General features: G+C 47.1%; 12 protein-coding genes across 12 annotated transcripts; 3 read left to right on the top strand and 9 right to left on the bottom strand.

The window, feature by feature from the left end:
* Positions 1-560: 560 nt before the first annotated feature.
* N7462_008274 (uncharacterized protein) lies at positions 561-914 on the top strand (the record flags this gene model as incomplete). The annotated part of the gene is made up of 1 exon (XM_057079989.1): positions 561-914. One exon carries the CDS (start codon positions 561-563, stop codon positions 912-914), a length of 354 nt encoding a protein of 117 aa, XP_056930317.1.
* Positions 915-1,145: 231 nt separating this feature from the next.
* N7462_008275 (uncharacterized protein) lies at positions 1,146-1,463 on the bottom strand (the record flags this gene model as incomplete). The annotated part of the gene is made up of 1 exon (XM_057079990.1): positions 1,146-1,463. The coding sequence occupies one exon, from the start codon at positions 1,461-1,463 to the stop codon at positions 1,146-1,148; it is 318 nt and encodes a 105-aa protein (XP_056930318.1).
* A 365-nt stretch (positions 1,464-1,828) lies between these two features.
* On the bottom strand, positions 1,829-2,651 carry N7462_008276 (uncharacterized protein; the record flags this gene model as incomplete). The annotated part of the gene is made up of 2 exons (XM_057079991.1): positions 1,829-2,158; positions 2,184-2,651. The coding sequence occupies 2 exons, from the start codon at positions 2,649-2,651 to the stop codon at positions 1,829-1,831; spliced, it is 798 nt and encodes a 265-aa protein (XP_056930319.1).
* A 53-nt stretch (positions 2,652-2,704) lies between these two features.
* On the bottom strand, positions 2,705-3,691 carry N7462_008277 (FAD-dependent oxidoreductase; the record flags this gene model as incomplete). The annotated part of the gene is made up of 2 exons (XM_057079992.1): positions 2,705-3,010; positions 3,044-3,691. Coding segments are annotated over 2 exons (954 nt in total), but the record flags the coding sequence as incomplete, so codon positions are not given.
* Positions 3,692-3,958: 267 nt separating this feature from the next.
* Positions 3,959-4,339, top strand: N7462_008278 (uncharacterized protein; the record flags this gene model as incomplete). The annotated part of the gene is made up of 1 exon (XM_057079993.1): positions 3,959-4,339. The coding sequence occupies one exon, from the start codon at positions 3,959-3,961 to the stop codon at positions 4,337-4,339; it is 381 nt and encodes a 126-aa protein (XP_056930321.1).
* Positions 4,340-9,066: 4,727 nt separating this feature from the next.
* Positions 9,067-11,476, bottom strand: N7462_008279 (uncharacterized protein; the record flags this gene model as incomplete). The annotated part of the gene is made up of 9 exons (XM_057079994.1): positions 9,067-9,246; positions 9,299-9,574; positions 9,631-9,641; positions 9,694-9,722; positions 9,910-10,086; positions 10,183-10,297; positions 10,576-10,986; positions 11,324-11,325; positions 11,373-11,476. The coding sequence occupies 9 exons, from the start codon at positions 11,474-11,476 to the stop codon at positions 9,067-9,069; spliced, it is 1,305 nt and encodes a 434-aa protein (XP_056930322.1).
* A 423-nt stretch (positions 11,477-11,899) lies between these two features.
* N7462_008280 (uncharacterized protein) lies at positions 11,900-12,230 on the bottom strand (the record flags this gene model as incomplete). The annotated part of the gene is made up of 2 exons (XM_057079995.1): positions 11,900-11,924; positions 11,980-12,230. The coding sequence occupies 2 exons, from the start codon at positions 12,228-12,230 to the stop codon at positions 11,900-11,902; spliced, it is 276 nt and encodes a 91-aa protein (XP_056930323.1).
* A 491-nt stretch (positions 12,231-12,721) lies between these two features.
* N7462_008281 (uncharacterized protein) lies at positions 12,722-13,498 on the bottom strand (the record flags this gene model as incomplete). Its single annotated transcript, XM_057079996.1, has 2 exons — positions 12,722-13,283; positions 13,341-13,498. 2 exons carry the CDS (start codon positions 13,496-13,498, stop codon positions 12,722-12,724), a joined length of 720 nt encoding a protein of 239 aa, XP_056930324.1.
* A 246-nt stretch (positions 13,499-13,744) lies between these two features.
* On the bottom strand, positions 13,745-14,527 carry N7462_008282 (protein SEY1; the record flags this gene model as incomplete). Its single annotated transcript, XM_057079997.1, has 2 exons — positions 13,745-14,243; positions 14,394-14,527. 2 exons carry the CDS (start codon positions 14,525-14,527, stop codon positions 13,745-13,747), a joined length of 633 nt encoding a protein of 210 aa, XP_056930325.1.
* A 372-nt stretch (positions 14,528-14,899) lies between these two features.
* N7462_008283 (reverse transcriptase family protein) lies at positions 14,900-15,580 on the bottom strand (the record flags this gene model as incomplete). The annotated part of the gene is made up of 2 exons (XM_057079998.1): positions 14,900-15,496; positions 15,533-15,580. 2 exons carry the CDS (start codon positions 15,578-15,580, stop codon positions 14,900-14,902), a joined length of 645 nt encoding a protein of 214 aa, XP_056930326.1.
* A 1,331-nt stretch (positions 15,581-16,911) lies between these two features.
* Positions 16,912-18,593, bottom strand: N7462_008284 (uncharacterized protein; the record flags this gene model as incomplete). Its single annotated transcript, XM_057079999.1, has 4 exons — positions 16,912-17,299; positions 17,597-18,101; positions 18,306-18,360; positions 18,468-18,593. 4 exons carry the CDS (start codon positions 18,591-18,593, stop codon positions 16,912-16,914), a joined length of 1,074 nt encoding a protein of 357 aa, XP_056930327.1.
* A 1,703-nt stretch (positions 18,594-20,296) lies between these two features.
* On the top strand, positions 20,297-22,770 carry N7462_008285 (uncharacterized protein; the record flags this gene model as incomplete). The annotated part of the gene is made up of 3 exons (XM_057080000.1): positions 20,297-20,486; positions 20,543-21,387; positions 22,429-22,770. 3 exons carry the CDS (start codon positions 20,297-20,299, stop codon positions 22,768-22,770), a joined length of 1,377 nt encoding a protein of 458 aa, XP_056930328.1.
* Positions 22,771-27,245: the final 4,475 nt, after the last annotated feature.

The raw sequence follows: 27,245 nt of genomic DNA on the forward strand, positions 1-27,245 counted from the left end.
GACAAAAATGGCCCCTCGATTTCAATACCCAGGGTGACATCTCGGCTGATCGAGTGCCAGTGGACCCGGCACCTCTCAAACAAGCTCACGGCCTTCTCTCTTTCCCTATGTATAAAAGCTACTATATACTCTGCGGACGACAAGTAGCTGAGATTATAGGAAACCTTTTCCACGACAAGAGCGATAGCCATATCGGCGCGAAGACAGCCCCGCTAGCTAACTTCGTCTACGGCGCTGTTTGGCCCGGAAAGGATATTGTTGTGAAATTTGACAACGCCCGCTTGCTACCAAAACAGCTGCATACCTAGGACCCGAATCACCGAAGCTATGACCCGCAGCTAGCTGAGATTGCGGTAAATGACAGGATGCGAGCAGCTGTCGTCGATAGCAGGGAACATGGTCAAATGGAGGGGATTTATGTTAATACCCGGACTTATGTTTTTTCTCCTATCTGGCGGATGCAAGACTACATGCCAAGATGCTCAGGCTATAAAGAGGCATCCCTAGCTAAGAAGGGAGCCTTCGGAAGAGGAGTTTTCACGAAAATCTACACTATGAACATGAAAAATCGCGATAACTACCTGAACACCGATAATACATGGAGCCTTACTGATACTAAGCTAGCCGCGAAATTCGTTTCTTTCTCGACTGAAGCCGAAGACTATTGCCACGTCGGTACGACCAATACGGGGATTTTCAAGGAGCACGAAACAGAGCTGATACTTGCGGCGGCTCTTGCAGGCTCTGGAGCGACGCGATCGGCGACCGTTCATGGGAAAACGACACTCGCACTGGGGAATTCGCCAGAGGCAGTGCGAGCAGTATACAAACTTGCGGAGGAGATCAATGTTTGGAATCGAATGCCGTACCAACCCGTTGATTTGGGGCAGTTGCTCACAGCTATGGGGCTGTAATTGGTTCATGACGTTGTATATAATTCTCTTATTATAGTAGCAATCACCCTGCGAACGCCTCAACAGTTGACAAATCCAAGAGAGGCCAAGTTTCTCTGCGGCCACTTCTGTTCTATCTACAATGCTGCCTGTTCTAACTGTTTTCCTCCCACCACGACCGGCTTTGCATCCATCAATAACAAACAAGAACCTTGCCCACTGCTTTCCTCAATTATGCCACGCATGAATTGTTCACCTCTGAATCAATACGTCGCCCGGTCCCAAGCGGACGCAGACCTGGTTGTCGAGCTCCACCTCCACATAGTCCCCGCTTAGGAGCACCGCGTAGTCGAGCGACAGGGTTCCGGTGCAGGGGGCTAGAAAGACCTGGTGCGAAATCCACCATGCGGAGAACACTTCCGCCGACGGTGGAGGTTGGAGCGTCCCATCCAGAAAGTTACTTGAGGTGTTATCGTTCGGGAACGTTTTTGTGGACCAGAACACGGTGCTTTGGTGCAAGACGGCCTCTTCGGGGGAGCATCCGGGGGCGGGGACCGGTGGGGGGAACATCGTCGGCAAGGATGACTGCCTGGCCGGTAGCATCATGGCCGGTGACGAGACGGCGGGCGGGGGGCGGGCTTGCTGGTGGGGGACATATTTGGGTGGTAATCACGAGACGTACGGTGACTGACACCGAGTATAGGTATAGTGGAGGGCAGATTCAAAACGGGAAGAATTCTGGAGAAGTGTGAAATGGCCTTGGCCGACAGCGTTTAAATTGAAATAGTAAAGGTCTCATTGGGCTACTCATGCTCTAATCTATCTCCCTCCTGCACACATTCCGGCGGGGACAACAACATCGCGAACGCGACGGAGAATCCGGCCGGGGGGGGGGGGGGGAGGGGGTTTCAATGCATGAATAGAGTATAAGTGGTCTATTGGAACAATTTCCGCAGCATGGCGTGGCAGGCCGAGCCCGACTCCACAAACCCCGCGATATGCTGATCCGGGCGGACCAGAACCACACGAGTGAGGCCAATGGCAAACATCCGATGGAGCCATTCTGCATCGCCGGCATTCACGTCAAAGTCTCGGCCCAGAATTATGGGCTTGACCCATGCCCTGATAGTATCGTCCATACTCTGCTCCACGTCTGACCACAGTTCATGAGTAGGCGAGAAAATGGCGAACTTGGAGCCATCCACCAAGTCCAGAACGGATTTTTTCTTTGCTTCATCAATGTAAATATGCGGAAGTCGAGCACCCTTTGTAAAGGCGGCTTGGAAGCACGAGATGCTTTTTTTCCGCATCCCTGGGCTGCCCGTAGACATAGCCTAGCTGTAGGTCTAAGGAGTCGAAATGCGGCGCATTCAGCTGCACACCCTCCTGCACAAGCTTTTGGAACGTGGGGTCGGTAAGTCGCTCTTTTTCCTGTCCCACGCCGCCAGGGTTGATGCACGCGCCGAGCTGGTCCATCCTTTCTTCATTCAGAGAGCTCTGCCCAGCATTCTGGATCGCCACGGGCCTCCGTTCCGCTTCGTACGTTTCGAGCAGCTTGGTAGAGGCGAACCCCCGTAGAACAGCATCAAGCTTCCAAATGAGATTGTGAACATCTGCGAAGCCAGTGTTGACTCCGAGACCACCGGTGATAGTTGTCTGCAATTCGAGTTGAGGATTGCCATATGGTAATGCTGAGAATCTGGATAGATTCTGTCTTGCCGAGTGCCTCCTGCACGATGCTATGGCAGGTGGCCTCATTAAAGTCGGTCGCGGACTCTTTCGCAGGACCAAATCGCCGAACGAACACCCATTCATCCTCGCCGTAGCGAATAAATGCATGCACCCCACGAGCTTGCATATTGAAGAACAGGATGCCGCTTCGCTTCCCCCGGCAGTTCGGCTCGGAAATGCACAGTGGCATGATGCTTCTCGGATCCTGGTCCCCCGTCGATCGAGTGGAAGCCGATGTTGAACTTGTTTCGCAACGTCGACCGGCCACCATCGCAAGCGAGCAGATAAGCCGTTTCGACGGAGAATTCCTGCTGGATAGCACGGTCCAGTAGCTTAGAAATAACCTTGTCCCTAGGTGACTGCTCGGCGCTTAACCACTCGACACCCTTTCAAATTGAGATAGCGGGGAGCTTGGAAACCTCGGAGAGCAGGTATTCCTCCACTGCGGGCTGAGGTATATTCAACAATGGCTCAGGTGTTAAGTCCTTAACGTCGTCAAATTGCCTCTCGTAGGTCAGGTTTCTATACTCCCAGCCGTAAAACTTATCCACGAAAAGAACCACATCGACATGCCGAGGGTCATTGCTAATGGTGCGGAGATATGGCACGTCAAGACCAGCCTGTCGAAATATTTCAAGAGAACGGGGGTTCAGCGCGTGGGCTTTTGGCTGGCCGCGTCGATCGGCGTGTTTGTCGATAATCAGTGTTGGGATGCCTTGCCGGCCAAGGAGGTGGGCAGCGAAGAGGCCGACGGGGCCACATCCAATTACTAGTATCTTAGGAGGAGGATTTGCCATGACTTCTTGGTCTTCGGCTGTGCCATGAACCATTCCATCGAAGGAAGGAGTTGGGTGTTTATGGAGTTCTGATTGTATCATCGAAGTCGGCCGAGCCGGCATTTCTCTCCCCCACAATCCGAGACCAGATTTGTCTACCGCACCACAATCATGATACACAGTGCGGGGAATTTTCTGCGGGTTTACATAAATATACAGGAGCCCATGTGTTTCACTGATTCCCTTGCCGCCAGACTCTAGTGCTATGACATCCACCGAAGCCCAGTCTGACTTCGAAAAGAAGTATGTTACCACCAACATCAAGCCAGGTGCTCTCCCGTACTCGCCCGGGATAGTGGAGAGATTCCTGGATTAACTACAGGCCGTCCTGCCAGCAGAATCATCAACATTGAGCTACGCTATCCTAGTAAGCCAGGCTGCCATCTTGTTTTTCAAAAAAAAAAAAAAAAAAAAAAAAATCTTATCTCCCCAGCTGGCAATGAGAACGCAAAGGCAGCTCTACTCATAGGCGCCCATCGGGGCGACTTCGTACCGAAGATGTTTGAAGAATTCGTTGTCTTGCGATTGGATACTGCGACGGTGGAGACTGTGTTTTACCAAATGCGCGAGTCAGTCATGGCAATCTACGCCTTTGTGGGTGTTCCGTGGGTCGTCCCGTCTTGCCTGGGGATTGTGGACGTCCTCCAACAGAACGGTTTGGAACATATTGCAAAGAAAACATTTCGGTACGATTGGCTAGTGTTTGGAAGGAGCAAAAGGCGCTTGCTAACTGATTCTCAAAGCGATCCAATTGATGTGGATTCTCTCCTCCTCACGGGCAAGGACGTTGTGGTTAACACCTATCGTGGTGTCAATAATAATGAAGTTCGCGATATGCTTTCAATTGGATTTCCTGAGATGAGTATGTCACTCCACTAGCCATTTATGCACCCAGTCATAAGCCTCATGCTGACCTCATCCAGGACAAGGAATATCGCTCGTCGTATGGGGCTACAATGTCGGAGGATCTTTCCGCGCTGGGCTGCAACCCCGGGAAACGGAATTGTTCATTGCATCTGCGATAGTTGCCAGTGGGGCCTCGAGGCAGTCGCGAAGTCACATTAAAGCTGCTCTCGGGATGGGTAATTCGTTTGTACTGGTGAAAAAAATAGTCCAGCTGGCGACAGAATTCACCGCGGCATACGGATGGCCGTTGGATGTGCTTGATGTTGAGAAGCTGGCAGAAGAGATTGAGGTCAATTAGAGATTCATTAGAGACCGAATAAAGATCAATCAAGTGTTTTGGAAATCGACCACTTTGGGAACGTGGACAATAATTTAATATTGAAGTATACGTATATAAGATATCGGGTGTAGCTGCCCAGGTGTGTTCCCTAAGAATAGAGATCCTCTATTCGCTATAATACTAGGAATAATTTTAAGTGGCCTTTTAAAATACTCTTCTAAATTATATAGAGAAGGTGATATCTTTTTAGGAACATAGGTATTTACTTTATTTTTTTAGGCACAACGACTAGTGTTATCAAACAAGCACATTTAATGTTACTCCGGCCGGACATTAAATGTGGTTGTTCTAACAGCGAGCCACTATCGCTCCAGCATGCTTGGTTCGTTGGAACCTTTTCCGGGGGTGGCTGTGACAAGAGTCAGATCTTCAGGAGAAGAGCGCTTCGAGACGGAAAATATCGAATCTGGAGAGGGAAAGGAGGAAGAAGTCGCGCAACCGGCGCTCTTCAACCTTACTCTCCTCCCAGTCACGAGACTTCGATTCACTATCTATGGGCGATCTAAATTACATAGAATCTCGAGTGTCACAATACGGTCATAAGTTGCAGACCGTAACCAAACCGCAAAAATTTGTGGTTTTGATCTGAAGACCAATACCATTTGGTTTTTGATATGGTTGCGCGGTTAACCATAGTCTTTTCAGTTAGTGATGCAGTCAAATCCCGTGCTCTCGTCTCCAATTCGCTATACGGGTTGCTTTCTCTATATCATAATCCACATACCCTTGGTCAACTAATCTATCGAGCCATTTTTCGTACGATGAGGATTGAAATTTCAGTTCAACGTATTGGTACCGGATCCAATATCCCAATGCAAAGTCTTCGCGGAAGTTCGACCGTCCAATATATATAAGCTCTTGTGGATGAGGACGCTCGTGTACATACGTTGGTTCGACACCCGGTGTTTTGTCAGAAGCGTGCATGATCCATTTAATATCCGAGAAGTAGACGTATTTTCTTCTCGGATTCATCCACACAGCGTCTGGATAGACCCGCGGCCCTCTAGAAGGGTCAGACATAGCGTACTGGATTGGATCGAAAGTTATAAAAGGTTGCCTTAAGCGACTATTGATCTTGAGCGATTCTGTAGAATTACAAGAGAAAGAACTAGAAGACCTCGAGCAGTTTAAATATGTCTTCTAGACATAGCGGCTATAGTACAACAATACTATTAATATCTTATCAAATAGCTTATTGGGTTAGTTTCTGCTTTTCAAAGTAGCTATTTATTACTAAAAATAGTTATTAATAAAATAGGACGCTCTATACTATAATTTTCGTTTGAATAGCATAACCTGTTATCACGCACTACTTGTCCGTGAGTGTATAGTATGTCTTATACGTACCTATAATCCCGCTGTGGATTCTCCGACGAGGGGTTTTCGCAATCGTACCGTTGCCGAGTCGCTGAGGCCTTACACGGGCTCGGGTGTACTGAGTAGACCGAAGACGTATGCAGTTGAAGAGCGCCTAGTTAGTCGACAAAGTAGTTATGGAATTACTACTAAGTGTTCGTCCTAGTTGTTGGTGACCCTCGGCGGGTGACCCACGGGTGGTCAAACTGAGCAAACAGGAGGAAATATGAGGAAATTATGAATTATTTAGATGACTAAGTAGATTTAGAAATGCTAATTAGGAAAAGCGTCTGAATTTTATGAAAATGAGGGTCGCTGAGGGTCGTGCCGAGGTCTAGTTGTGGGTGTGTCCTTATATCGTACTGTGGAAGAATCAAGTAACCAAGATTGATAGGTAGGTCTCTCAAGTAACAATGTATAAATCAACGCGAAGAACTAAATAAAAGTGGGTTAACGAGTGTCCTTACATATCCAGTCCGTCGCATCGCCTGCTGCGATCCGTTCGCATCGCTTGATGCGATATCCCATCATCCGATGAGATATATCACGTGACTTTGGGTGTTGCTGCTTGAGACCGAATCCTCCCTTGTCGTCCGACAAGGCCTTGTCACCGCCTTGTTGCAGAACCGATTGGTTCAGGCGTGTCCATATTTAGCACCCTAGGGGTGGGTCCGTAACACTGATCATGTCCCGGCTCTGACTATTATGTCCCGGACATGATAGTAGTCACGTGGTCACTACCGTCCTCGGGCTCTGTGGGGCTGTGCCCTGGGAGGTCACGTCACTTCTTACATATCTTAACAAGTTGATTGGTTTCCCTTCGTCCTTGTCAGCCAACGCTAGTACGTCTGTAACACCTGTTAGTTGAAGATTATTGAGGGCTATATAATATGATATATACCATGCTAGGATATTTGCGTCTATAAATCTACAACTGAATCTCTAGTTATATTTAGGTCAACTGCTATTTGTTAGGGAACACATCTAGGCACGTGCTTCCTACGTTGAGCCAAAAAGACCACAATGTCAATGGGCTTGCACATTGACAGCCTAGGACCCAGATATATTAGCACATGATTAGACATTGCCAAAGCCCACTGTGGGCCGGAGGTCCGGGCCCAACCCAACCCAACCCAACCCAACCCAACCCAAAAAAGCCCAACCTTACATAAAACCTAGTCATAAACCTAGATAACCGAGCACTGTAATCTATAGTGTTATATTACGTTACATATTACCGTATTTTATTCTAAGATTTAAAATATATAGAAATTAGATTGAAATAAAAAAAGGATTGGAAAAAATATAATATTATTACCTACCTCATACTTCATCAATTATACATTCACGTGTAAATACTATACTTGCCTTTTTTTAGAGCCCATAAAAAGTCCATGGGCCCAAAGCCCAACCCAATTTGCGGGTTGGGTTGGGTTGGGCTCGCGCCCGTGTGGGCTTTGGCGATGTCTACGCACGATAGTGTTTTCCCTAACACTATAAATAGACCTATATCAGAGCATTTATTATTTACCTATAACTATTCCACGTTGAATAATAGCGTGATTCTCCAACTATATGTAGTTAAGAGCGCCGGAGCTAGGCAGAAAACCGACTAGCGTACGCTGTTATTCACGAATACCAACGGTGTTATTCAGAATACCTCTCCTAACCTTTTGTCATATGATACTGTAACATGAGGTTATTCCCAACCCAATGCCTTAGGTGCCCTTAGGTGCCGATTAGACACCTTTTCGGTCAGGTTTCGTGATGACAACCCCACTTCTCCCCATCATGGGTATGTGGCCTACAAGGCCCTGTGGGTTCGGTGCCCTTCCATCAGGGATTCGTGAACCCCTCTATCTTGCAGCCTTCGCTTAATCCTATCCCATGGGGCCACGTCAGACAGCATATTATAATGTGATCCGTCGTCTCTGCTTGGTCATGTGGAAAGGTGTCGAAGCCTGTACATAAAGTGAGGATCATGAAGAGATGTAAGATAGCAAGAAACAGTATTTTGCCTTCCTTGCTTGACGTCTATATTCCTACCTAGTCGACAGGCTTTCTACCCTGTACAAGTAGTTATATCTTAACAATATCACTCGCTGATATGTCGTTGTGCTACCTTCCCTGCATACCCTTATTATTCAACGATAGTGTATATCAAGGAGCGTTTTCAATTGTTTTGCAAAGCCCCTACTAGGCCCCCATGACTGCATGGATGACAGAACTTGGCACCCTGTAATCAACAATCGTTTTCCGGCACTGTGATCGTGGAGGCTCCCAACATCAGCAAGGTAACCCCGAACGGTTCCGGCCTCGCTCTCAATCCAAGTCCTGCTCCCCTCAGCCGTCACTGCTTGGTCCAGTCTGAGCGTTATCGCTGCACCCCGCAGTGTCCGCTCTCGCTCATCTGACGCCTCATACGCTGCTTTTAGAAGTGGGACCGTAAGGTGATTATAGATCCAGATAGTCAGCGTTGCCATAAGGAATGGGATGGATTCATGGAAGGATTGACTGGGCCGAAGGCGGGTAATAGTGAATATAATAGACGCGCTTAGCACGGCCCGCCTAGAGTCTTGTCCTCCGTCATGGGAGACCCAATCGATGAGATTTTCCCGAACCCGGGCCAAATCAGTTGGATCGGAGCGAGGAGAGACGAAGAAAAAAATATCTCCGATTGGAGCAAGGGTAAGCAGCTTGACATGATGGATGGTCGTCGTGAAGTTCGACTGGAGTAGCCAGCTGGTATTATAGTGAAGCAAGGCGAGTTCGTGCACTCTGACTGATCCGAGCGGAGCAAGGAATTCTAAGCATGTAAAGACGCGCGATTGCCAGGTTCGCATAGTAAGGCCCCCATTCAATGATGGTCCCGTAAGGTCAAGTATGAGGGGATTGGTCACGAAGGAGCGTAGGTCGAATGTCGTTTGGTAAATTGCATGTACCATTGCGAGGCGTCCAAATCCCCCTACCTCTATAGGAACGGATTGCATTTGTACAACTGTTGCTAGGGCACTGCAGAGGCTGGGGGATCGTAGGCCATAGCGTGGTTTTGGAACCGAGACAGCCATATTTCCGCATTAGACGCCTCCCAGAGCTCCTCATCGCAGGGTAAAGGCTTTAGAAGCTCGTTCATCCGCATATTTGACCCAACGTCAAAGTTCAGAGCTAACTGGCACTGAAGAATCTGCACTACGTCAGTATCATGGTCGAATGATAGGGCCAAGTAGTATACAGACCCAGATTCCGTATACCAGTCTCCGACACGACTCTTCACGACACCAGAGCTCCCACACGCGTTCCAGGTCACCTCGACTCTTGATATCGTGAATGTTGAGCTCAGGCGAGGTGTGTTTTAGATAGCCATTCTGTCGACATTGCGTCACGACTGCGCCTACAATAGTAAGCCCGAGATCCAGTAGACGCTTATCCCCACTATAGACTGTTCCGATCACATCCAGTACCATAACTCGGGTAAGCCACACCGAGCGCACGCTCAATCGGTCGAGCTCAATCTATTTACCATCAGTACAAAATGCTGTCGCATGTTCATAGTCTGTTCACCGCATACCATATGAAAGACTGCAAGCCGAAAAACCTCGGACAGTGGGTGTACACATCGCCTCGCACCAACCGACTTGGAGTATCGGCAGCCAATAGTTGCTAAGGCAAGTAATTCGATCCAGCGACATTTTGTGGGGTGGAAACTTGGCAAGTGGACGATCGGGAACAATTTTTCAAAATATTCAAAATAAAGCTGGATAAAAGTATGAAAAACAGATGGTGCTGGGAATGGAGAGATATTGATGCTCTTCGATATGTTTTGAGTGTACAGATTTCCTTGACTGACCGGAGAATCTCGTCATATGTCGACGCCGGTAACGAAGGGGTATGGCCATAATTCTCGGCATCGAGAATCTCCAAGTCTTCAACTTCCAGCTCGGCAAAGGCAATAGGATTTCTCGTATCGCTTAAAAGACTTGTTCTATTGTAGAAGCCTGAAGGTGTTGCGCCGGCGACGGCATGACTGGAATATAGGTTATGTGAACTCTGAATCTGAACGGCCTGAGTCATATTGTAGGTCAGGCTTGTGTCTTTACTAATATATTTGTAAAGCTATCACTAGTTTGAAATGGATTGCTCTGCAGTGTTGGATCGTTGGCTGCCAGATTGAGGTCGTTTGTTGTTGTGGCTGCCTCGAGCTTTGACTTCGCCGACGGTGGCGCAAATTTCATCATCTATTTTAACAAGTCAGTAGTGCATGATGTGCTGTACTACATTGGAAAAGATGCGAACTCGGCAAATTTAAAAAAATAATCCTTTTTTCACAAAGCTTATGTATTTAAGTATAATCACAATCACGCGGGTAGTCGGCCCCACAATCTGTTCGTGGTGGGGTACGGACGGTATCACCTGTGGTATCTTTTATGACCATGGGCGCCTTTTTCAGAGTAACGTCGGTCGGCCAAATCTAAAGTGAAATCGTTCCTGTAGCAATTCCTGCTTCGGCATATACCTGATTCATATTGGTCGGCTATGACTATTTGGGTCTCTTCCAATAGTTGTAGGCGTGATCTGTGCTTGTAAAGGCAACAGGTCTGCGGGCTGTTCGGTTCGATGGTCGCATCGTCCACATCATCGATAGCCGCTGTAGCGTCAGCTACTGCATCGTTGATAATCTCCTCGACCCGGCTAGCCGTGTAAGTCTCGGAGATGTCATCGACAGCGGCAATGACAGCAACAGCTTCATCAGCAACGACATGCCCAGTGTCGTCGGTGGTAACAGCCTCAGTAACAGCTTCTGTGGCTTCAGCGGTGATGGTCATATTATCAAACCTTTCCGCGGTCATTCCAGTCTGGATAAGCCTCAGCGTCTCCTCAGCGGCGAGGCGTTGAGCCTCTCGGGCGGCAGTCTGCTGAGCTTCGTCTACATGTGCGGTTCTTCAACGTATTACGGACATTCCATTGGACGTCAATGTTGCTTAATCACAGAAGAGATGAAACATTCCCGGCTGATAGGTATCCTCGGCTGAAATCGAGTGAAGCTATCTGTGTCGCGTCTGCTCGGTCCCTTATCAGGACATCCAGGAGTCGGTCCGAATGCGGAGGCGAGCGCGACTCCAGAACGCGCGATCACATGACGTGGTCAGCTGACTCCTTTGGGGACAGTCTTCTTCACCACCCCAGTTCTGGCCGAAAACCGGGACTAATACGGGGGGACTGGTAGGGACACTCGACCATACCGGTCTCTGATGAGCACATACTACTGGATTGAAAGAGCAGAACATTAGCGAAGCACCATAGTGTACATACACTACGTGTGTGGGGGCCTCGCCGGAACCGAGCCGTGGGAAGCGAATCTCTCGCCAGATCCGACCCACGGGTAGCGTGTTTCCAGATTGATGTTGCGCGAGCATTACTTGAGGGATCTCCAGTCCATACAACGCCATAACAACGGTGCTCCAGTCTCGTAGATCATAGTGTGTACTGAGAAGTATATCCTCCAATCAGAGATCACCCCTCGTCTGCCATTTCCCTACTACACCAGTTAGCAGCGTGTAACAGTAATTACCTGGCGGTATATACTGAACTGGTGTGAGAGACGGTCACTGTCTGCGACCAGGCCCGCCTCTAGGGGCTAGGGAAGAGAAAGAGAGAACACCTAGGGATAGTTGAAGAGAAGATGGGTGTCTGAATTGCTAGATACAGCGGGGTAGGCCTGATATATCATATCTTCCGTCACACCGCTAGTTCATGCCTGTATGCCACTTCCCCACTACATACCCTCCTATGCCCTCTGCCTATCCTTTTCAGGCGGTTCAAAAGCTCATTATTCACCGCTAACTGCATTTGCTGATAGGAAACCTGTTTTGAGCACAGCTGGTTGATCCTTTCAGCAATAGACACAGTTATCACCGACCGAAAGAGGGTCAGAGCGTTCTCCTCGCCCCAGGTTTCCACTGCTCGCTCTTTTATGCGCAAGATGTAAGAGAGGCTCTTCTTGCAAGCTTTGCTGTCCTTCCTTTCTTCTTCCCATTCCGCATCAAACTCCTTCTCTGTTATCACCTTTTGCCACATTCGCCTCCTGACAGCATAATCAAGCCAGTCAGTGATCATCATCGCACCTAGCAGAGCGTTGCGACGAAGCCAGGTCTTCACTTCCACCTGCATGTTATATTGCGCTTCCTCAGGGTATTTCTCGATCTCCTTCTTCACCTCTTCCAGCGTGTTGAATCGCTGACCATTCAAAACTATCTCTAGATCCTGAGAGCTAGTTTTAACCACTAGCTGATAATCATTCGCAGCTATCTTCAAAACTTTCTGAGCACTTGTTGTAAGTGGCCTTATCGAACATCTCTTCCCCTTTTTTATCTCCCTTTTCACAACCAATACATATCTCGCGGAAGAATTCAAATGCTAAAATAAAAACAAAGCGGCGAGGTTTTTTCAGCCGAAAAACTTAGGAAACAAAGGAATCAAAGGGGCTTCCAAAAATAGCTTCCTCGAAAGTGCGAAGCTCGCAATAGGTGACCCTTCCCCCCTTCCATTAAGACCGTCCCTGGTCGCAACAAAAGAAAGAAAAAAGAAAGAAAAAAGAAAGAAAAAAGAAAGAAAAAAAGAAAGAAAAAAAAGAAAAACAAACCAAAAAATATCGCACTCTATCATTCGATCGACGCTATTACAGGACGCTCATCATTTAGCAGGAGAAGATCTGATCGAGGCCAGAACCTCTTCAACCTATTTCCGTTCACTGCATCAGGGCGTCGAATTCCATCCGATGGCTGTGAGAAAGCGTGATAGATAAGTGTCCTATCAAGCTCTTTCAACGCATATGCTCCATTTCCTTTAACGGCAGCAATTCGATAAGGTCCTGACCATCGATATCGGAGTCTAGTATCGGCACGCAGATCGTTCTGGGTAATCGAATTATGCAACAGCACAAGTTCATTCATCTCCAGCGGCGTATTCCGAAGCACATGTCGTTCATCATAAGCTTCCTTGTTGCTTTCTCGAAGACGTTCTAGCCGCTGCAGGCCTTCTTGGATCTCCGATTGCTTTAGAAGCAATTGACGAGCTCTTGTCGCAATCAAATCTTCTCTCGTTGACACTGTATCCCACGGAAGAACATCCCATGATTGAATATCATGTTCTATCGGCAGGATGGCTTCATTTCCAAAGAGGAAATAGAAGGGTGATATCCCAGTTGTCGCATTCACTGTGATCCTATCCGCGAATAGAGCTGCATGCAATTTACCAGTCCACCTCTGGTCCGTTAAGTACCCATCTGTCATCTTTGAAAGGGCATCTTTTAAGGTACGCATTGAGCGTTCAACGGGCCCATTTGATTCAGGATGGTAAGCGGAAATGTTAACATAAGATATTCCTCTTTCTAATAGGAATGCCTTAGTTTCAGAGCGCATCTCTGGTCCGCCATCCATCACAATTTGAAGCGGGCAGCCATATCTGCATATGATCTCTTCCTAAAGAAATTAGCATACTGCTTGACTAGATTTTGATTGAACAGCGCGAGCTTCGACCTATCCACTTGCTGCTTCACGAGCTTGAATAACAGCCTTCCTTCCATCTTCTATCGGCATAGAAGTTGTATCCAGAAAGAGCTTATCCCAGATTCTGAGCACGCGTGTCGGGACCATTGGTTCATACTCCCTATTTAGATTTCGGCGTTAGCAAGGGATGTATGACCGCACAAATTCTGCAGTATTTGTATACATTCCTTCCCACCAGTAGCGCAGCTTTAGAAGATGGTAAGTAGCTTCCCTTTCTCGATGTCCTATCTCATCGTGTGCTCCTTTTAGAACACGCTGACGATCCTCCTCAGTATCCAGGACCCGTCGAAGAGGCAGATTCACACCACGACCTCGGTAAAAGAGATACTCCCCTTGAACAGCAAATTGAAGTGCTTTCTTTTTGAAGGTGTAGAACTGACTGCGTGGCATAGCCTCAGGCCTCCGAAGGCTGGATAGATATCTAGTAATCATCTCGGAGTCATCGGAATATGATTCTGATAATATCCGACCTTCCGGCAGCACCCAAACGGGCACACGAAGATACGATACCTCTTCCGCAATGAATTCATCAATGTCAGCTTCCTTAGCTTGATCTATCAGCTCTTGTTCTGTTGCAGGCCTTCGTGATAGCCCATCAGCAGCACTATGCTTCTTGCTAGGTATATGTTTAACATCAAAATCAAATAAGCGAATCCATGCTATCCAGCTTGTCACTAGTGCACTAGGAAGATCAGTAGCTGACCGGTTTAGCTATGCAACTAGGGTTTCCGTATCAATCTCCAAGATAAAGTGAACGCTATATAACCAGTGTCGGAACTTCTTTAGGGCTTTCAACACAGCTCGACATTCTCTCTTGCCGGCATCATACTCGGCTTCCGATTGCGACCAGACTCCAGATTCATAGCGCGCGGGTTTTCGAATATTGTCTCGGGACTGCATCAGGATTGCTCCCTATCCTTTCTTGGAAGCATCAACGGCTACTATAATAACCAACGGTTCATATAAGTAGTCTATCGGCAGCACACAGGGAAACTGCGATAAGCGAAGCTTAACTTCATCAAATACATCCTGCTGTTCATCCTTCCATTCGAAATGACCCTTGGTCTTTAAGGCTTGATATAGCGGTGCCATAAGGATCCCGAATTTCTCTATCAGAATCCTGAAATAGACTGCCAAGCCAACGAATGATCGCAGTTCTTCCACAGTGGTAGGCATAGGCCAGTTTACTAGCTTCGCAACCTTCGTTTTATCCGGGCGGCGGCCATCAGCATCACAAACCCATCCTACAACGGCAACGCTAGACATAGCAAATTAGGATTTCTCAGCAGAGATCACCATGCCGGCAAGCTCTAGTAAGTAGAGTGTGTGATCAAGGTTTTGAATGTGCTCTAGTACGAAGCGTCGAACACCCGGAAAGGAGAACTCCCCATTATATATCGTCTTAGGTCCTTTGATTGGTAAGTCATCCAAATAGCCTCGCACCTTCTTGCCATATATTGACTGCAGTATCCATTCTAGGACCCTTTGAATTTGTGCAATAGAGTTGGTAGCGCCTTGCAGGATAGTCGTCTGCCTAAGGAGGCTAATAGGGGTTTGAATCGCTGTCATATCACGGTCTCTTTCATCCAGAGGAAGCTGATCATATCCCGAGAACAGATCCACTAATGACATCACCGGCATTCCTGAGAACTCCTCGACAAACTCGTCAGCACCCGGCGGAATATTAGCATCACGAATCGTCACTAAATTAAGCTTCATTGCTGCTGTCACAATGCGATACGTCCCTGCAACCTTCTTCTTAACAAGAAACCAAGGGTTCCGGTATGAGCTATGGCAGCGCTCAAACACCCCTTTTCTGATACGATCCTGAAGCATACCCTCAACATTTGACCTTAGGGCAAGAGGGATCTAGAAACCAGGATGCTGCCAAGCTTCATGCTTTACAGTGCGGATTCGCTGTGGATCAAAAACCTCAGGCCGAACCTGGCTCATATCATGCTAATCCTAAGCAAGAAATCCTTCTCTTATAATGAGCATCTCACGCAGTAATTCCTTTTCTTTAGGTAGCAGATTTTTGCCTAATATCAGCTTCTCTTCACGGTCAGGTGTTAGCTTAGCTTCTCTTGCGAAGTTAGCAATACGGGGGAATAAATATCTGTCAAAAGGGGTTCGTATATCCGGAGCCCTAAATCGAGTATGATATTTCCGCATGCAAGCTTCTTCCCATCCTGAATGCCCTGCCGGCATAGATCCATCAGATTCCTGGGCGTTGATTGGTTGAATCTTATCAGCCTTTCTTTTATACAGCGTGTAAGATGGCAGGCCTAATGAAAGAAGATATTTCGGCCGAATAAGGTTATTTGGTAAGCGGGCTTCTTTCAACGTTTCTCCTTCTTTGATCGTCACCCTAACTTCAGACGAATCCAGTTCGGTTCCTGGTATCTTGATTTCTTTCTAAGACTCAGCTAGCAAACCTTCATCATCTCCTATCCCTATCGATATTGAAGACCTGGCAAACATGCTCTCGACGGAAGCATATTTGCCTACTCGTTTAACTCCTTTTGATTAGGGTTCGGCCAGACATCTGCGGACCGTGCTGCCCTACCCCTATCATTTTCGAAGACCCTAAACGTGAGCTTCCTAGATCGATCCCTGTTATAAATCGTGCATGACACAGTGCGATCTGGTTTCTCTGTTATCTACATCATCGCTGCTTGCGCAAATAGCCTTCCTAATAGTAATCCTGGGCTGCTATTCTGAATCACGAAAACATTGATGCGAATCGTGATATCTCCAATAGAAACCGGTAAGTTCTGCATATAACTAATACACCGAACCTCTTCGCCGGAGACAGGAATAACACTAATCTTAGGTTCCTTCCTGATAGGGTATCCCAATCTCCGCGCCTCATTGAGTCCGATAATATCAACACCCGATCCGGTATCAATAGTGGCTTTGCAAACAACCTCACCAATCACCACCTGAGTTGTCAGGAGGTCTAATGAATACACATCAGACCATTCAGGATCTTCCACAGGAATCACTAGCTCTGATTTTCTAACATCATTAATCATCAAACGTCCCAGATTAGATGAAACCTACATTATATCCTTCTTTTGCAATAGAGCTGAATTCGCCGGCGAATCCTTAGTAGCACGAAACAGGTTATTTCGGAATCGCGGTGAAATACTTGCCATCTCATGCAGTTTAACAGGAATTTCCATCTGCAAAAAGCGGTCCTTGATATTATCCTCTAGGTCAGCGTTCAATGGTAAGAAGGGGTGCTGATGCTTCCTAGCCTCTATCGTTCTAGCGCTTGCTTCCTAAGGCGTTTCCTGCCGCTGTGTTTGAGACGGTGAGGATCTAGGGCTTTCCAGAACCACCTGCGATTCTGGAGGGCGTTCCATCATCACATCATCTTCGATCTCTTCCACACGGGACTGATACCTTCCATTATCACGATAGGGAGTCGAAGCGATATCTCTCTCTCTGCGTCGCTTTCGTGTCTCCATATAATTCTCTATCTGAGCAGCTGCTGACGGCACATGCTGCCTTCCGCTTACCGTGATAAATATAGGGTCCTCGCTGTCATCGTCAGTATCATCAATTGCCTCATTCCTTTCAGGAGCCGCTCCGATACGCAGCAAATTTGACCCTACTTGCACACCCCGCTTATCATACTGCTGGTTAGCAGCACCTTCTTCTTTATCTCTGCGAGTCATGAAGTTAACAGGAGCAGTATATCCTATCTTACCATCCTTCCAAGCTTTGAACTAACGGTCAACAAGATCCCCATTAAGCGTTCCAGGAATTATGCGCAATAGAGGGCCTTCCTAGTCCGCAGTACCAAGCACCATCTTTCCAGTATCAGCATAATGCACCATCCCTTTGTTAACATATTCTGTCAACACAGGGCACTCCCCAACACGCTGAAAATAAGGCCTATCATAAAAGAAGCAGCTTGTAGCGCCTTCTCTTCTAGGCCTGAAGCTATCCCGAGGAACAAACCCTGGATCGTTCCTAGCGTCTGTTCGTGCTGCTAGGGTCTGAACAGTAAGGCTAAGCTCCCTCAGCTGTGTGTTGATTCGCTCATGACCTTCTTCATCCCCCTTTCTTTTGCCAGCGCTATCATCAGATCTAACATCCGGCTGCGGGGATACCTGCTGCCGCTTATCAAGATCAGATTTAGAAGCTTCCTTAACAGAGCTTTCACTGTCAAGAGCAATTTGCATCGTTCTCTTAACGCTCTTTTTCTTCTCCTTTTCCTTATCAACAAGCTCTAATAGCCAGTCAAGAGTAAGCGTTTTCTTGCTCTTTAAAGGCCATTCCAAATTGACACCTTTATCCTCACAGAGCTTCTTCATCATCTTGTATAGCAAGCCACGCATAAACCATTCACATCTCTGATGTTCCGACAGAGCGCCTTCGGAAAGTTGGTAATCGGATATAGACTGGAAGGTCGACATGTAGTCATCAAGATCATCTTCCATCGTGCGCTTCACCTCAACAAGCTCTATAAACGACGTTCTAGTGAACAGGGTCCGCTCACTATCCTGCTGCTGATATCTATATTTAATATCCTTCTTGAATGCTTCCCAATCGCTCTTTTTCCATAACGTATTGGCAGTTACCTATCTGCGCACAATCTTGTCACAGTAATCAGGGAACTCGCTAATCATCTCTTCACTAGAGCGAATCCCCGATCGCCGGCACACACTTTCGAACGTTCTAAGAAAGTCCGATATATCCTTTCCATCGAAGAACGGTGCACCCTAAGTGCGGGGTATTAGCATTAGATGCCTTGGCGGATAACTAGCGTACTGAGGATACCTAAATGGAGGAGGATATAAGGGATAATATGGCTGTGTTAGATACGCACCATCAGGCGGAGGATAAGGATAGGGCTGCGGAGGCGGCATAGACCCTGGATGCGAAACGGTATGCCGAGGCTGTTCGGGCTGAGGAACCTCCCGAATAGCTTCATCAATCCGATGAGATCTTTCATCTGAAGTCTCGGAGGCCGCTACCGGCTCCCGATATCCTTCGAATGCCCGAGCTTCCTATGCACTAGGCACAGCGACGGCCGAAGCTTCTTCTGCAGCATCATTGTTCGTCATCTTGCTGTCGGCAAGCAATCCTGTTTTCTTGTTTTTGAAGTTTTCCAATAGAGAACGCGAAGACATAATATAATCAAATAACGCTGCCGATTCTGATACGACCGACGTTAAATCCGAATCTGAATATAAACCTGATAAAGCTGACGAATCAGAGTAGGCTGAATCAATATCCGATATATCACACGGATCTCCTTTTGATATCAACCTCTCTCTGTACGTTGAAATCTCTGTCCGCAAAACTGATGCTTTTCGAACACCTTCCTGCTTCCAGAAATAGTTGATTGTTGTTGTCATTAACTACTGCTGCTAGATACCGTATATCAATCTGATTATACCAGGAAAAACAGCTTCCGAAACGCGGCATACCTCCTCGGGCCGCATTCTGATGATACACCAAAGAGCTTCGGCGTCGCTTCGGCACCAATCAGAGAGCAAGAGCTTGTATACCCGAGCAAGCTCATCACTTATAACTGTAGGCACAGCTCTCCGCATCTAATCCTGTTGTGTCTGACACATCCTGACCGCGTTTTCGCTTCCACTAGGCTCTGCTAGCGGTGCGATAGATCACAAATCCTTCAAGAGAAGCCGGTATCGATACAGAGGCGATTTCCGACCCCTCAGTCAGCTTCTCAGGGTCAAGCCGACTGCCCCCCGATCAACGCCAACACCTCCATCTTAAAAAAGTCTAAAAAGATGTTCCAGGCCAGCACGATCAAAGTATGATGTCAAGGTAATAGGGGTGAGAATTCCTTTCTTTCTGGATTTCTTTTTCGAAAATTGTGGCACCCTCCATTCCCGGGGCTATCTCCAGATTTCAGACTAAGTTAACTTCCTGGTGCCTGATATCGCTGCGATCAATAGCTTCAAGAATTATGTGCCCTTGCACTAAGCTAAATCAAAGTAAATATTGGCTAATCAATTCAGGGTGCTATATGTTGCCTTGGTCTGGAAGTAATGGACATGATTGGAGATACGGCTTGGTCTGCAGTATCTGCGTTACGGAACAACCCTGATGTGTGATGGGATCATACCTCTTGATTTATTCTGAGATCGAGCTAATCCTGAATAACTAAAAGAGAGGGTTAATCACGTTGGTATCACGTGAGGCCGCTCCTACACATCACAGGGGGTCTTCGACGTTGGACTTTTAGAAGAAGACCTTCGAGATGAGCTTTTCGTCGCCTTGAATGAGCTTCTCAGATTCAGGAGCTGGTCGGGGATGGAAGGTAAGTTATTGGCGGAGGAGTGGAAAGCGATAGCGCGGCCCAGTGGGGTCGGGACGTTCGGGCGCGCCTTTCTAAATCAACCTTCATCTCAAAGCAACTTCCATCCCGAATTAAGAATGCTAGGCACGTCAAGTCGGCATCGTGGAAAACGGGAGCCGAGCGGTCCGGGTGGATGAGCCTGACGATTCTGGGTTTAGTCGTCCCCTGGATCCTTGGGTCAGTTCGGCTTACCTGCGTCCTGTCATTCAGGTTAACTAACCATCGTACCGGTCGGCCCCACCGCCCGCTTCTTTCCTGATCCACATCCCAATGTCCATACAGCCCCCAAGCATCGCATCAGAATCAATACATCTACACCCGTCGTGATGCCTTCTTCAACAAGGCCGCTTTCGCCTGAATTTCAGTCTCCGGTATCCAAGAAGCGACGTGTGTCTTGGGAGGATGATTCCATATTTGCATATCCTATTCTTCCGGACGACTGCGTCAACAAAGAACATGGTGCTGTTCAACCAGTGGGCTCAGTGGAAGAGCTACGACACATGCACCTTGTGCGCAGTATGTATTCGAATTTTGGGAGTGGAGAAGATGATCCAGAGCTAACTCTTTGCCAGCCACGGACTCCGTCGAGTGGGGCGATGCATCAGTTGCAGCGAAGCGTGCCTTGATTGAACCCAAAGTGACCAGCTCCAACAAAGAATTACTACGGACTTACCACCCGTCTCTGAGCTGTCTTCCCACAGTATACCTCGCAGAAGAGAGTAAAGACAAGTGGATCTGGGTGATATCACCAGACCCTGATACAGCCGAGTCCATCAGCACCCATGCCGGCGATCTTGAGATCCACCTGGCACCAGGTGGATTGATAGAACAGACCACGACGAAATGGCCGAAGTTACAACCGGACCCTATTATTGGCACACTAACACCACGGAAGTTTTTTTCTCGGGGCCATCTTCAACGGTTACGAGAGATGTTCCCGACATCGATCGGTGCAAGAGTTTTTATAAGTGGTTATATTGTGATTCTTTTCAAGAGCCGCACTGATGTCGAGGAATCTTGGCTGCATGATGGACTGGCAGATACATTTGGTGCCCTAAGACTCAGATATGACATACTTGAGGACAGCCCGACACAGAAAGCTATTGCAAGAGGCGCAGCAATTGCTGCTAAACCGGACTGTGTGGAGGCATATACTGCGCTAGGGCTGAAGCTCCGTTTTCCAGAGGGCCAAGAGGCGATAACGGTGCCGACGCATGCATTTGTCGGCCTTCGTGGAATCCGTACATCTGCTCTCCGCCGAATTGCCGACTTATATTATCTTTTCAAGCAAAAGTTGGCGCGATATTCACCTATCCAAAGAGGATTGTCTTTACCAGCAATTGGATCCGCTTGGCGCCAGCCAATAGGCAACTCGCCTCTTGGCAAGCAAGTTTTTCTCGCCGGTGGATCAGAAGAGGTATGCCTGTATTTTTCTTTCGGTACGGTCTTTCTAACAAGTCTTTGGAAAAAGATCGGGACTATTACGTACACCTACGACCGAATTGCAGAAAGGCCTCTCCGATACCCTATTGGGTTTACGCATGATTTGTCATTGATCTCGCATTCCGCAAAGCTACCAGAAGTGATATCACCGGATGGAACACCCTGTGTAGTAGGCTGGGGTAGTTATAAAGATCTTCTTGATGGACAGCGAGCCTTTGTAACAGGCTTCAATATTACGACAGGTAATATTCTCATGCGATCAGGAAGCGGGCTATTAAGAAAAGCGCAAGTAGCGCTCGCAGAGGGCTCTCAGTATTTGTGGGACCGAGAAGTTTTATCGCAGAATGTCTCGATACTTTGGCGGACCGAAACGGATCAAGACCCCCTCGAGGGCCTTTCAGGCTCAGCTTTATGTCTGGGAAAAATTCAAGACCGAACCTGCCTGGCGGTTTGTTTTCAGAACTTTGAGTCACCTCTTTACTCCCGACAGCTGCTAAAGGACGATCATCGCGGTGCACCACTAAAAGTCGATGGCTTCCGGATCAAAGGAGGCTTTTTGCTACCAGCCGACATCAGGAATACCAAGATCCTTTGTAGTCCACCCGAAGCGCCTAGGATTCCTGGGACTTATCCCTGTACGTCGAAGCAAATTGCGGAATTGCGGAGATCATTCTCTTCGACTCATTGAACACATGTTTTATTGCTAATATATCCTTATTGTTGTTCAATTACTTCATTACCTGTTGACATGTTATAACGCTATGAGGCAGCTAGATCATCATTAAATCGCTCATACGAATGAACTTCAGCTTTACTGCTTCCCACATTCCCATATCTTGTTACCATTGCCTGATTCAAAGCTTCGGCTTAGGACTAGCGTTTATGTTCTGGGTCCAGTGGCCTCCACCTAGCGTACTGTACTAGCATAGAAAGACCCATTAATGCAACCGACAAGAAACGCGACCCAAGGACTAAGTCGCCGATCCTTCGCGAGACTGATGCCAATAGACGCCAGGCGCGTACCAACGATAAGTGTGCGCCGCCCCCCCCGGTCGACCGGAGCATGATCGCCGCCCCGCCCGCACAGATCGACGAGATGATCACCGCGACAGCCGTCGCGATAACCGTCAAGTCGACCGTGCCGGCCGAGGTGACCGGTTCAATCGCCTTCATTGGGACTCCGCCAGACAGGCCGATAAAAAGCAGCGCTAAAGAGGGAACGACTATCAGCGTAAATACCCAGTCGAATACAGCGACAACGAATCAAAGGTATCCTCAGGTAGCCAGGACAAGGACGAGTCCGAATCCTCCGACGCTTCGTCGCCAATGGGTTGGCGGGAGCACCTTCACCCAGTAATAACAAGTTTTCCCTCAATAGACGAGACGTCAGTCTCCAGCAACACTATTCATGCTCACTGGCTATCCGTGATAAGGTCAATAATCTTTTTTCAGTTGCACACATGGTCGAGGAAAAGCCAGTGACCTACAGATATCTGAAACTCGCCACAGAATCGAATGAAAGGCTTTCGGAAGAGTTTGGCAGAGAATGAGGTGTTGACAGCATGTTTCTCCAGAGCAGCTATGTTGGAATATGTGAACTATCTTCGCAGGATAACATGGCGATTTCTTGGTCTCTTTTCATGAGATCTTGGACTGGATATGCTTCATTTTCATTTTCATGCGAATTGGAAATGTAACTGGAAATGGAAATAGGCTGTAGATCTAATAATATATAGGCAGCAATTGAGCTGCGCGGAGATATTGGCCTGATTTTTCCTGTCTTTGCGCGACGGGTATGCCTTGCATTTCCAGTCACTGGTTCGATGGCTCGAGGACATTTCAACCATTTCATGTCTTCCAAATCAATGACAATCAAACGGCTATTGAGATCATCCCATGGCATATTGCGCCACTCGCTATTGCCATGAATCACCCTATGAGATCTGAGTACAACTGACGCTTTTTCGCGCTCGTGATTGGAGAAATCAAGTTCCCATCATCAATGCCGTGTTGAAGTCTTCTTTCCGACCAGCGGAGGATCGCCATCTACACCATTAGTCTGCCATGATACCAATATGAAACTCGTGGCGAGAACTTTTCAATACAGATATGGAGATATCGTCCCTACAGACTCCTGAGGTCACTATAACATCAGACTCAGTAGAGAAATCTGTAGCATCACCAAAAACTCTCCAATCCTTATCGATCGGAGCCTTCACAGAAGTACCTCTATTCGCCCAGAACTTCGGGGTAATCAGAGCTTCAGTCTCAACATCAGCATTGATTGCCGTGTTTAGGAATCGCAATCGAGTTAAATTCATGACAGGAATGCCCGTAGAAAAGTATTGGAGAAGGGTGGGGGAGAAGTGTGGGGATCATCGAGAATCACAAAATTAAGGGTGTCAAGGGCCGCTCAAAATTAGCTTCACCTTTTGGTTATCTTGAATTCTCCGTTGAACTTGATTCTGAAATACGCTAGCCCACCTTTGATATAGCCTGATATAAGACTCTGAAATGATTTAACGATAAGTGCACGGATAGGGAGTATGTGATTAGGAAATATGAATACCATTGTTACGCTCTGTGTCTTCCTTGTTGTTTATATGCCACTTTAATGATTGGTTGCCTCGCAAATATTCAACGTACAGTCATTCTCGAAATCGGCGTGACCAGTACACTCTTCGATTATCTTTATTGGCCCCACTGCCAAGAATTTAGCGCGGAACATCTACTGGGCTGGACGCATAAAGCTGAGGAGCCCCATGGTTTACAGTAATATTCGAAATTGGCTTGCACATGTGCATGGTTGACATACATAGAGAAACTATCACAAGCTCTACCGCCATGAAGATAATGAAATTACCTACATAAGTTAGACTCGGCTAGGCTGCGAATTATACTTGTTTGAAACTGCATTCAAAAAGGAAGTTCTAGAAACGTTCATATAAACCAACGGCGGCTGCCCATAGTAGGCCCTCGCAACGCAACGAATTTTAATAAATACGACCTTATTCCTGACCACTGCTATTCCTGCATTATTTAGAAGGCGATAATTAACTTCCTGATGGAAATTGTATCTAGCTGCATTGCTCTAATAGAAACAGAATTACCAAGCAAAGCTCTACTGAAGAGCAATTGTAAAGGAACGTCCTATTAGTGCCTTACACCGCCCCCCCCCCCCCCCCACCCTTCCGGGTTGTGGGTGCGCCACGCACAGATGCATAACCACACACAGATGCATAATTTTTCCTATTTCCTCTATCTATTGATGCATCCCAGTAGTATCCATAAAGAAAATATCACCTCCCTGGTGTGCTCCCTCCGCTCTTTCTAGTGCTATATCTTGATTCTGTGTAGGATCTGGTGGTGGTGATTTTCTATACGCTTTCTTCCATTGCTTCCTCACCCGCTTCCGCTCTGCCTCTGTTTCCTTCTCATTTCTTTTAGCAATAGAACGATTTGCATCTCTAATAGAGAGTACCCCTGTTTTGCTAAGCGGTGTTTTAACCTGGCGCTTGGTGATTGGGCGCTGTAGTGGTTGTTGAGCTTCCCTAATCTTGCGAATAGTATCGTTCGCTAGATTTAGGTTCTCTATAGCAATCTTGTTATGATGAAATAACCGGTCAAGATTGCGTTGCTGCCTAGGTGTAAGATCTTCTTGTTGATATCTAGTAATCTTCTTTTGATTCTTCTCTAGATCCTGTATAGATCTAGGCGGCGATTGGTCGATACTAGAAGAAGATATAGGTGGTGGTGAAGGTGTTGTATAAAGCGGTTGTAGATCTGGCGCTGTAAGATCTGGGTAATCTTGGATAGGAAGGCTATTAATAACCTTTTTACTATCGACTGGATAGATCCCTCGATCTTTAAACGATTCACGAATGATTCGCTGGCTAAACGCTCTATTCCGAATATCACCGATTATTCGAAGAAAATCTGATCTTCCGATAGGGCTTCCACCCCAAAACGCGTAGTCGTTATTCGCTAAGCGGAAGTGTTGCTTATAGCTTAGAAACGGTTTACCGTCTAGCGGCTGGCAAAGATGTGTAGTATGTGGTAGGAATCCTATAGGTAGGATATTGTTCTCTTCGCAAAGGTGTAGGAATTCGAATGTAAGATGCGAACCGTGACCGTCGAATATTAGGATACGTTTTTCACCTGATTTCGTACGGTCGCATGTTGATTCTATAAAGAATCGAAGCCATTGAACTGCTATACTATCGGTTATCCAACCGTTTAGCGATGTAGTAATAGTAGTTCTTGGTGGTAGGTCGTCTGTTTGATTAAACCAAGATTCTATAAAGATACCGTTGCCTTTAAAGATAAACCAGGGTTCTAACTGCCACCCGTCGGCAGCTATACACTCGATAGACGTAATATTTTCGCCTTGGTCTGGCTGAGGAAGGTCTACTACCTTCCACTACTACTACTACTACTACTACTAGTAGTAGTAGTAGTAGTAGTAGTAGTAGTAGTAGTAGTAGTAGTAGTAGTAGTAGTAGTAGTAGTAGTAGTAGTAGTAGTAGTAGTAGTAGTAGTAGTAGATATAACGTTTCTAGACCTTCCTTCGCCTGGTTGAAAGCCGCATTCATCAAAGTTATAGACTAAGCGTGGTGGTGTAGTCTTCTTGATCGTTTGGGCTAGTAGATCGTACCAATTCGCTAATGCTGCTGGGTCTTCTGCTAGGATTCTCTTTGATTCCTTCGTATACTGCTTAGTAGGCCCTAATTGAAGATGTTTAGGAAGCCTATTAATAAAGCGATACGCCTACATCTTGCTAACCGACGGCTTCCCGATACGTTGGCATGCACGATTCGCCCACGCTTCTAGTATCCTAGGAGTGATAGGCATATAGTGATCGCTCATATATTGAATCCAGCGAATTAATGCTTCTTCCTGGTAGGCTTCGAGAGTATTTCTAGCGGTGTTAGGCACTGTATTAGGCCTTGCTTGCTTTTAGATCCGATAGGCAAGCGTTGTCCTAGGCACGCCGAATTCGCGTGCTAAACGCGCGATATTCGGCTTTACAACGCTAGATGCTGCTAAACAGGCCTCGGCCATACGAGCTTCGTCGAATTTAGGCATATTTTAATAGTGGTGTTGGATTGGGAAGCAAAAATAGGGTAGTAGCAAAAAATGACAAAATATATGTGGGTGACAAAAAATGGGTGGCGCACCCACAACCCGGAAGGGTTGGGGGGGGCGGTGTAAGGCACTAATAGTATTCGGAACACCACACCAAATTCGCGTCTCCACGCGTCATCACCTATCTTCAACCACCCACGATGCCACCAAAACGCTCAGAAAAACGCTCAAAATCGCCAGATAGGGAAGGTCGAATTCTATTCGCTATTCAGGCTATTCAAGATAGCTCAGCACGCTCGCTTCGCCAAGCAGCAGCAATTTATAACGTGCCGCTTACTACATTACATAGTCGTGTTAATGGCGTGCCAAACCAGCAAGAAAAACGGTCATCTTTGAATAAGCTTACACAAGAAGAAGAAGATTCGCTTGTCAAATGGATACTATCATTAGATCTACGTGGTGCTTCTCCTAGGCCTTCAGCGATCGCTGATATGGCGAATATTCTACTAGGAACGCGTGGTGATATCCACCCTCCTTTCCTACCACCTAATGTTGGTGTTAACTGGGTTACGCGCTATATCCAACGTCGATCAGAGCTTCGAACACGATATTCAAAACGTTACGACTATCAACGTGCCCAAAACGAAGACCCAAAGAGTCTACGTGAGTGGTTTACATTAGTTCAATCATCAATCGAGAATAACGGTATTCTTCCAAATGATATCTATAACTTTGATAAGACTGGTT

Source organism: Penicillium macrosclerotiorum (genome assembly GCF_028827735.1).
Source record: "Penicillium macrosclerotiorum strain IBT 26536 chromosome Unknown utg000008l_segment0_segment0, whole genome shotgun sequence".
Lineage (NCBI taxonomy): Eukaryota > Fungi > Ascomycota > Eurotiomycetes > Eurotiales > Aspergillaceae > Penicillium > Penicillium macrosclerotiorum.